We start from the raw sequence: 10,991 nt of genomic DNA, 5'->3' as shown, positions 1-10,991 counted from the left end.
GACGCTCGTAAGTAAAGAAAACGTGGTGATGAAGCCAAAGGCTGATGGCACGTGTGAAATGAAGTCCTTTAAGGTGGCCAGGATGAACAGCAGTATTACAATTCTGCATCTGATAAGAACAAACTTCAGCTTGTTCTGGGAGCTGCTTTGCAGAATCCCATGGGATAGCAGGGCTAGTGGATAAGAGTTTCCCACATTATATTCATAGCCACATTGGAGAATGCTGGGTTTGACAGGTGAATTACAATCTGGATAGAAAATTAGTAGGACTGACACTCACAAAAGGTGTAATCAGTACAAAGGTAGCTACAGCTGATATTTCCTAGGGAACTGGGAATGCCAATACTGTTCAATACCATCACTAGCAACCTGACAGGTACACACTGTCCCACTGTCAGAAGTATGTGAGAAACAACAAATCAAGGGAAGCAGGAGACTGCCCTGAACAAGCTCCAGATGTTCCTTCCAATCTAAAATCTTTCTGCACCTATTGACTTCTTTGTTCTCAGAAGAGGTTTGAGCCATATTTGTAAACTCCAAATATTACTAAGAAAAATAGGAACACATTACTTTTGCTAAAGGTTAGTTTTCTGTACTTTAAACTTTAGCTCCAAACCTCCTCCCATCACCCTTTTCTACAGAAAGATTTTTCAGGGTCTCATGTGCATATACTCAAATACTAGCTTGTTATCAGATTATAGAACTGCCTAATCATATATATATCTCACTATTAATATTATAAAAATCATCACCATAATTGTTTGGGTGAAAGAGAAATTTAGTTTATCTTAAGAGTGCACAGCTGAAAAGATCACTTTAAAAATATGTCTTTGATACATATTTGTTCTGAAACAAACAGCAAGTTTTCAGGCATGCTTTGGTAATGGAAGCATTTTTAATTTTTTTGTTTGGAACTCAAATATGAAAAGATGTTGAAAAGCACATTAGGCTACACCCACATCTAATATTATCACTAGCAATATATTCTGAAAACTTCAGGTTTAATTGCCCCCAACATTACATACAATTGGTGTTCACAAACACACAAGAACATATTTAAGTTGATTGATCTGAACACACTCCAAATGCAATTATTTTTACATTTTAGATCAATAAGAAAAAATGCCTTTACTACTTAAAAAACTTCAAACTTCTCAACTTCAAAAAAATCCCTATGCCTATCCCTATCCCTATGACATAGGCTTCTCTTTCCCACTTTCTGACAGCAATGTTCATTTCTAGACTAATTTTGACTTAAATTTACAAGACCTAAGCACCAAGATGCAACAACTGAATATGAAAAACCTCATAGAAAGTAACCTCAGACACTGACCTCTCCCATTTTGGAAAATGTCTTGCCAAACAGGCAAACTGAATACAACAAGAAAGCATCAGTGTTTTGGCAATTTCTCTGGAAACTACCATCAGAATAATTTACTATGTATCCTGACAAATCACATAATCTGGACAAGAAGCATTATCGGTAGGAGCAGGAGGAGAAGCAAGATGGAAAAGAAACAGAGTCACTTATTTCTCTTGACCTGGATCCACAGTGTATATGAAAGATCCATAGGAAAACTCTGAACAGTTAGACAAGCACAAAAACTAACAACCACTTCTAGCCCAGTAATTCTTACTGCTACATTTCAAGTAGTTCAGTCATGATGTGATGAGCTAATTCACCTCCATTTCAACTCATTTCCCAGTGATGACCTTCCGGCTTTTAGTGGAAACTTATTAATTCTAAGTATTCCTCAAGATTTTGTCTTGTCTCTGCTACTCCAGCCCCATGGTCATCTAGCTTCTCTGACACGGAGAAGGATCAAAAACCCTGGCAATTTTCTACTGGCAGATTTTATCACACACAGTAATTTGTGACCTATCTTGTCTGACTGGAGCAGAGAGCCTGTCCATCTCCTGACACCCTTATCTACACTACTGCAGTCTCCTAATACTTGTAAGCACTGAATTCAGAGCATCCAATTAGGATTTTGCTTTCTGCAATTTCCACAGTTCAATAGGGCCTCAACATCCAATTCAAATACAGAGACAGGCACAAGTCTAGATAAACACTGCTCATACTGTAACACTCAAATAAGTTTAAGATACACTCCCCACCTTGCTCCAGATGAATACTTACCATTAAGTGGTTTCTTCTCTTCAGAGAGAGCAGAAGAAATCTCTACAAGCATTAAGACAAAACAACGAGCATGACGAAAGAAGTTACAGCACAGTACTTGCACACACCATGCTAAAGAAATAAGCCAAACTAAGAATCTCCAAACAAACCTTCTAAAACTTTACTAGATTGATCAGGATGTTATCAAGACATCACAAATAAATTCAGCACTGATTCCTGTTCCAAAACATCATGAATAATTAAAACACAAGAACTCTGGCACTTCAAAACAAACACCACAGATTGTCTTGTGCAATTATAAACTTCATAGATAAGAAAGCTCGTTAAGTCTGTCAGACTTCAATGACACTTGTCTCACCACAACACAGAGTAGACACTGAATCTGACAGACCAAATTCTTGGAAGTCTAAACCCAAACCTTGGCAGAATCCCAGGAAAAAAAAAAATATATTTTCCTATAAGGTTCTTCTGTCAAATGGTTTGACAAGTTATTATCTTATTTTTTTCATTTTTTCATTAAATCAACAGTATGCTGCAACTACTCCAAACAAACAAATACTAGCAGGAAAAAAACCCCAAGGATTAAGACCAAGTAGGTGAATTGCATAGTGCCAATTCACATACAAGGTGTTCAACTTGAAAGACACTGTACTTCTCAACCACATATCCTTCTGCTCACAGCAGACCTGTGGGTAAACTAGTTCTGTAGCTATACCCAGGCACCCTTCTGCCTTCTCTACTGTGCCTATTTCAGAATGTCCCAACATGAAGGCCCATCTTATATTCTCCTCTACAGGAGCCAGGTATGGGGCAGTGAGAGAAACCAATATATTCTTACTGCTCCCTTTTATGATAAGGTGAATGTTTCTCCCCTGTTCTTGTGAATCCCTCCCAGTGCTCTGCATCACAGCAGCCAGCATTAGAAGAAAAATGCCGTGATGAGAGAAGTGAAGGAAAGGCTCCTGGAACAAAGCACCAAGCACACAGTCTTGCAGAATGACTTCAGAGCTGACCAACAAGTGCCTTCATCAGAGGCTTTCATGTTGTGCCACTATAAGGTAAAAAAAAACAAAACAAAAATGCTTCACAAGATTAATGGAACAGTTCACACAAAATTTTTGGTTGATGATGTATTTGTTTGTATATTTTGCTACACACCACTTAAAGCCTTCTGCCACAATAAGCACATCATTCACAAAAACCTATTTCTGGTTGAAGGTAATTTTTTGTGTTCAAAAGTCTACTGTCATCTCACTACATATTAGCACAACACACCAGAATTGACATTGCAATTTTAAGGACAATTTGGGGCATTTCCAAGATGCAGTCCTCTCTGCATGACACCATGGCTCTCAATCTACTCTCACTAAATTAACCATAATACAACATGCATTCCAATTCCCAAATTATGTTACCACTAGAGTAACACAGGGATATATACTAATGTGTCTATCAGAAATGTTAGAAGTAATAGAAGAAACCAGATATGTGGGGAAGAAAAGCTATCTTCCAAGCTAATGTTCGGGGAAGAAAAGAACAGTTTCCCACACAAGCTATCTTCCAAGCTAATGTTCACAACTTAGTACCCTGAATGGAAGGCAAAAGAACTGTTTTTATACAGTTGACAACCTTTATCCTGCAAATCTCACTACAGCAAAATGGACAGAACAGTCATATTACAGAGGATAGCAGAAAAAGTGAACAGTAGAAAATGGACTATCATAGCTGGCAGGGTTAAAGAGACATGGAGTTTTTTTACTGAGTAGTTGTCACAAGAAATCCTTCCAGTTGCAGAGAAGTTAGACTAATGAAAACAGCAAAAGTCAGGTTTATTTCTGAAGTCCTAACTCAGCTGACAAAGTAGCAGCAACTTTTCTGCAACACCTCAAGTCCATGAAGCAGTTATGCTGTCGACATTTCTTCGTACTTTGCAGCATTTACCTTAAAAGCTCCACACTCGAATCAGCTACTAAGCAAAGTGCAGATGTAAAATACTACTCCCCTTCATATACAGACCAAACTCAACTACATTGTAAGGCGATGTGACCTAAGCACTGAAGTAGGTGGTGCACCTGTCAGAAGCTGAAGAGCTACAAGAGATAGTTGACTCTGTGATCTAAAGGATGCCAAAGAATTGGAGAAAAATAGTTGCAAACATGAATTATTTTATCTTTTCCTTGCAATTTTACTATGGATTTATCTTCATTAATAGTGCCTGCTTCCTAAGTATAGAAAATTATTGCTGTGGCCTACAAACCAAAAAAAATACTGAAGATTAAAGTCTCTGGAAACCATCATCAGCATGTGAAGACACTACACTACTTCTCTTCCTGTCCTGGCTCTGCAGAGTCAGTTGTTCCAGCAAAATTTTCTCCAAGTAAATTAAAGGACCCAATAAAGTGTTCTGTAAAGGATAAGTATCCATAAAGTGTATTTAAGTATCTAGGTGCATATGCAACTTGACAGACCTATGTGTGGTGCTGAAGTCACCAGACTGAAAAAAATGACTTTTATTTCAAGATGAGAGCTGCCTATTGTCCACTGACATTAGAAGAAGAAAGGAGGATCTCTGGAGGGAAAAAAAATATATTCATTTCTATATGCATATGCACATAACACACACACACGTGTGTTTGTTTTCTGATGACTTAAAACAAAAGAAGAAATGTAGCAGTAAGTTACTTCTAGAAGTCTTAATGCATAAAATAGTTTTATCTTCAGTTAGCTGCTGCAGAAAGACCGAATATACACAACAGCCTGTATCTCTGTGCAAGAACAGAGACTTTCCTCCTATGTTTGATGAGTTTGGATTTCCCTTAATTTCCAGACAACTTTGGAATAAAGCATAACAGAAATTATTTCATTCTTAAAGCCCTCACCTTTTGGAGCAGCAATAGGCTTGACAGCCATTCTCCCAACAAGACACTCCTTCAGCATCGATTCATAATTGACCCAACGATGAACCTATATTAACAAAATTGGTTTTCACAAAATTTGCAATTCTTACTATGTTGCTCTATACACTAAAATAGAAAGGTTCATTTTTACACAGTGGCTAACATAATTAATTTAGCAGATTTTGTTTTTTTTTAAACACAGATACTCCATCAGTACTTATTTTTACTTCTATTATGGATGGCATGGAGATAGATGGAAAAAAAAAGTACCACGAAAAAGTAACAATATTTTAATTAATTCATTTTATGCTTTCCAGTACCTGAACACCATAACCTTGAGATACAGAAGAGCACTGGACATCATGTGATTAACAGAATTAAGACCTTGTCTTTCCCCAAGGGTAATTAGTCTTGTTTAGATACAAGTGAAGGGAAAAGGGATGAAGGAAACAAAGAACAGTAGTTTGGGCACACAAACACTTTCTACCAAGTTGGCGTAATTCTGTTTGTTTCTGTCTTACCATCACTGAATTATCTGGAAATTACCTATTTTAGAAAGCCAAATAAAGTGAAGTAAAAACAGTAGCTTTGCAGACCAGAACTGGAGAACTTGCAAAGGAAATGGATGGCAGAAAAGTCAATTTTGATAGGGCATCCACAATGACATCAGAAGAAGAGAAAAGGAAACAAAGTGATGCTTAACACATTTGAATGATATGCAGAGATTTAAAAACAAAAACCCTTAAACTGGACAAGCTAAGGAGATGACATAAATATTCCCATCCACAAGCTGTAGTCTCCTTATACAGAGATACCAGAATGAAATGAAGGACTTTGAATTACAGTAATTTTTTCCAGAAATTTGAAACACTAGCAACCTATCAAACTCTCTAAGAGATCAGTATCTGACAGACACAGAATGCTAAATTAGAGGGCATAAAAGCAGAAATGCCTTCAGAACAGGAAAGACATCAGCCAGAAATAGAAATACGAACAGCGTATTTTAAGGATCTGTGCACTGCTTCCCATCACATGACAAAATAAACTAAAAAAATGTAGTAAGTATGTATCTGAACTTCAAAACAACTTGAGGGGCTTCCCCAAATATTCCTGATGTCAAGACTCCCATTTCCAGGTACATCATACAATACTTGAAAGTGATCCAGCCTCAGAATTCCAGGCCACAACTTCATACTGGATTAACTTTTAGGAGAGAAACTCCACGTTTCTTGAAACCAAAGAATTATGCCCAAATCCAACACTTGTGAAAGTATTAACTAAACTTACCGAAGTTAAAAAATAACCACTGTTAAACACATTATGCAAATAAAAGCATAACATTGTGATGCACAAATTGTAAAGAGAGCCAGATTTCTTTTCAGAAACAGAGATATCCTTTCGGCTCTTTCCCAGTTTCTCAGACAAACCTTGTAAGCCACGAAGGCTCAAAGAATGTCCATTTCTACAAAGCACTAATTCAGTGAACCATCTCACATTTGCAAGAAATTCTACACAGAAAGTACATAGATTCTGCAAACCTTTCATTTTCTGAGTCTTCTCAAAACCTTTGCAGAAACAGCAAAAAGGGAAGAAACCAAAAGTTGTTAGTTGTTTACAGTTAACAGTAGCCCCAGCATTCTCTCTTAGTATTATCCTTGCTGATACTGCAGCAGCCAACAGCCAGAAGAACACTACAAGCATTTTTCAAAAACTGAAAGCTTTTGAAAGCTTTCTGAGAAGAAAATGCCTTTCAAAAGACAGCACTTAGTCATTGTAGTAATTAAGAATGTGGTATCTCATGTTGTTGATAGCTTTACTGTTATTTCCATCAAAAAATTAATCTAATAAAATGACCAAATTGAAGCATAACCCCAACCACAAGAAGTGATATTTTCATTATTGTCTCCTGGTATAAATTTTAAAATACATGCCTCTTTCAGCACACGTAAGTGCCATTTGGACCTACTGCCTGTCTTTAGACTTGAGAAGGTTCAAGTCACCATTTCCCTAAATGCCCTAACACAATCAGAAAAAATGCATTTTCCACAACACCTTTCAGTAATGAAGTGTCATTCACTACCAATTGTTCTCACCTGATCAAAGAGATCTGTACCATCAGCTCCTGCTGCTTTCATTAGTTCATCCTCACCACCAGGATGATATTCCATGTATGGTGTGACATTATATACAAATCCTGCAGAAAAAAAAAAAATAAAATAAACATTCACAGCCATTTCTGCAACCACTAAAACCACTCCTATCTCAAAAAACAACTGAAAGGTTAGTGTATGTTACACAGTACAACAGCAAATAGCAGACATGATTGGAACAAACAGTATAACCTTCCAAAAACAAATGAAAGTTATACAGTTGTATAGAGGAAAAGACTTATTACAGCAGAGAGGCCGATCCTACAATGCCAGACCACTTGTACCAGAGAACATCTGGACAAACCCTCAGGGCTGAGACTTCAACAAAATAAACCCTCGAACATATTGTATCCTAGCTAGGGGGTAAAAGAGCTAGCACGTGGTTTAAACAGAGACATAAAGCTGAGCCAGTTAGCACACGAAATTGCCTTCACTCTTCTTTCCAACTAAGTTACTCCTAGTCATAAAGACAAGCACTACTAGTCATGCTATCATAGTTGTTTCTCTACGACCCATCCCCTATGAAATAAAATTCCTAGTGGAATGTACTCTCCTATAAGGAAAAACTGCTACTACCAGGCAACAAAACCTCCATTCTTCAGATACAGTAATATAAAAAACCTAAATATAACCTATGCTTATGAAAGGCTTGCAACTCATATCAAATTTGTCCCAGTAACAGAGCTCAGTATTCCTTCTACAGGAGTACTGTTCATATTTACAGAGAGATAAAAAACCGCTTCTTCACAGGTCTGAAATGAAGTCCAGTAATTGTTGCTACAAAATCAAGAGTAATTAGAGCCTGAAGAATACAGCTATAAACAGAGTTAGCTACAGACACATTGCTGTTAATGGGACCACTGCAGGTCTACCTACTGCAATATCTAAAGATACATGACAGTATCAAAATATGAATAGAATTGTGCCAGTGCATTCATAAAAAACTTTTAACCCATTTAAGAAGTGCAGATGAATGATGTCAGAAACAGAGATAGGCATTCAGCACTGGACAGGAAGAAGAAATACTTGGGACAGTCCTAGCTGAGAAGAACAACCATCCCAGACAACAAAGGAAGGATCTTTGCATATTTTACTGACCTGATCTTGTGAATAATGTATTCACTGTGCCATCTTGTGTGCAGCACTGATTACTGCATGCAATTAAATGTGAGGAAATAAGGAAATATGTAATAAAATGTTAGGACCTCCCAAGTACTAGCCAAATGTCCAATATGCCATAAAACTTGCAAGAGCAAAAGAAATATCATTTATACTTTTAACCTCCCTGACATCCCACTTTTTATCTAAATTTGTGGCCAATGAGAGCTTTCTTTGATGATCATCATACTGTGTATTTGAACAAAGTTCACTCGTGATCTACTTCACCCTCCTCTCATGAATTTCTGCCCTTTCTTATAGAGACATAGTCTAAACACCAATGCAGAAACCTCATTTAGCTGTTCCACAATGGTTTTATTTTACTATCTGTCCACATATCAGGCCTAGAGATAACCTACCAGGATTCTCAGTTATAAAGAAAAGGCAGAGATGGAAAAATTTAAAGACAGATACAAAAGCATAATGATGGGGTTGTTGTAAAATATCTCAGAGGTGCAGTCTAAGAGGAACAAGAGATTAAAAACCAGAACAGAAGCTTTATAAGCAGCAATTTTATCTGCTGTAGTAGCTGTGCCTTTTTGAGAGAGAAAAAGAACAGAACCCCACAATAAATAAGCTCTCTTTAGCTCTCCTCCCACTATAGTTTTGCTAGCACATGCAAGAGCAGCACACAGAGCATTAGAATCCTATTATTTTGTTCAAAAGCCAGCACGGAATGAAATTTTACTCTTACTTTCACGCTCATTCCCTTTAACACCCAACACAGCCATAGTCCCACACACAGGGAAATTCTAAACTTTCTTTAGCTGAAGTTCAGAGATGACATTATATCAAATATCAGTTCCTCACCAGATCAAAGTTACCACTAAACAAACCACTCTTCCTAGAGAAATGCCATATTAGTTACTCTGATATTTTTAATCTAACTTCATTGAAGTGCTGTTATAACACATGTAAGGTGATATTAACGTATTTTAGCCTCCAAGCTGTTAAACTGGAGAAGAAATATTTTCCTGCCATCTGTGAGACAACTAGGAACTTAATTTTCAGCACTGAAAATAATCTTCTAGCCACGGCTATTGCCCCAAACCACCTTTTACACAATGTTTCAATTTTTCAGCTAAATTTTCACAAAAACAACAGCATAAAAGCTTAGTTACCACAGATATTTGTTATACTAGATAGAGATTACAATTGCTCTGTGCGCCAACTGTCATTTGCCTTACTAAGTTCTATGAAGTTACATGTGGGCTTGCACACTTATTTCCCAAAGACCATCCTACAGGTTTAAATAACATTTTTAGTATTGATATGTTTCTGGATGCACTAAAAACAGTCAGCTGCTAAGGATAATAAACTCTCCAAGACTGAGGAGTGTAAATGCGTATCAGCATTTTCAATGTCTTATTCCTGCTAAGGCCTTGTTATCTGAGGCATTACCTACAATCTCGTGGTTTATTATTTTCATACATAGATATAAAAATAGGTGTAAACAGAACCTCTAACTCAAACAAAGTTGTGCTCGATTATGTTGAGATTGCACAACAAGTGCATAGTTTGTTTTGGGGTGTGGCTTTCATTGTTGTTCAGTTTTTGTTGCTTCTTCTTTAAGTGAGGAAGTGAGAAGCTAGGCAAAAAGTGTAACAGCAACATCACAACAACCAACCTCTTATACATATCCAGCAGTCCTCCTTTTTGTTGTGCTTAGCAAGCTCATCTTCAGTCACTTCAATCGGCCTCCCCCTTAAACCAGTCAAGTCCTTTCCACTTTTAGTTAATCTAATCCAATCCATAAGACTCCTTCCTGGTTTTAAAGGGACCTGAAAAATAACAAGTGCACAAACATTACTAGCTGAAGAAAGAGCCATTCAATACACTTTTTTAAGCTCTCAAAAAGGACTTGGGCAAAACATGAAATAACATAAACCTGCACTCCTCACAGATATTTGGGAGCCCTAGTCAGCAGTAGAAGTGCATAAGGAAACTTCCTACATAGTAACTCAGGCAAGGGAATCACTGAATATCGACATTTAGACAAATCTTTGTAAAGCAAACCAAGTCCTTATGACAGTAAAAAGTTTTTAACAGCACCATTTGAGTCATGGCCTGGAAACCTGTGAGCAACAAAGAGAGATCTGAAAATCACGGCCAGGTAGAACAAAACACTCCTAAAGACTTTCTGCAAGCTCTGCAGCAACTGGGAACCTCACGCAGAGAAAGCTGGGGCTGAAGTCTCCCAGCTTACCCAGGATATATTACCCACGGCCTGCCTGGAAGGCAGAGCAAGATCCTGAAGGGTGTCCGGCACCTTTTCAACAGCACTACGGACCGAGGAGCCCTTTGATCCAAACCCTAACAGCGGGGAGTGGAGCTAAAGAACCGCGGCCTTACTAAACCTGAGGTGAGAAGACTGAAGAGCACACAGACCCCCAGCACCCGACACCCGTTCAGCCCAAGCACAGCTCTGCCTCCCACGCGAGGCCTGCAGACACCGAGCGCCCCCGAACCCCCTCCCGACACGCAGACCAACAGGTGCACGCAGCCATTCCGAGCCCAAAGGCCCCGTCACCGCACAGCAGGAACCCCAGACGGCTCGGGAAAGCGGAGCAGGAAGCGTGACCACCACCGCCTTCAGAACAGAGAAGCACGAAGCGTTTCGCAGCGACGCCGGGGCCCTGCCGGACC

At 38.3% G+C, this 10,991-nt stretch overlaps 1 protein-coding gene across 2 annotated transcripts in view; it reads right to left on the bottom strand.

The window, feature by feature from the left end:
* Nucleotides 1-10,123, bottom strand: part of LOC104393450 (cytochrome b5 reductase 4) — a 28,728-nt gene extending 18,605 nt beyond the window's left edge. Inside the window, exons 1-4 of one of the 2 annotated variants that reach the window (XM_010002951.1) lie at nt 9,973-10,123; nt 7,131-7,231; nt 5,020-5,104; nt 2,141-2,182 (exon numbers count right to left, since the gene is read on the bottom strand). In XM_010002951.1, coding sequence (XP_010001253.1) covers nt 2,141-2,182; nt 5,020-5,104; nt 7,131-7,231; nt 9,973-10,099 — 355 coding nt within the window. In that variant the 5' untranslated portion in view covers nt 10,100-10,123. The remainder of the gene's footprint in view (nt 1-2,140; nt 2,183-5,019; nt 5,105-7,130; nt 7,232-9,972) is intronic. The other variant, XM_010002959.1, reaches the window with a different exon arrangement.
* Nucleotides 10,124-10,991: the final 868 nt, after the last annotated feature.

The sequence above is a fragment of the Chaetura pelagica genome, unplaced genomic scaffold, assembly GCF_000747805.2.
Source record: "Chaetura pelagica isolate M959 unplaced genomic scaffold, ChaPel_1.0 scaffold170, whole genome shotgun sequence".
Classification (NCBI taxonomy): domain Eukaryota; kingdom Metazoa; phylum Chordata; class Aves; order Apodiformes; family Apodidae; genus Chaetura; species Chaetura pelagica.
This window is presented reverse-complemented; position numbering and strand designations above follow the sequence as displayed.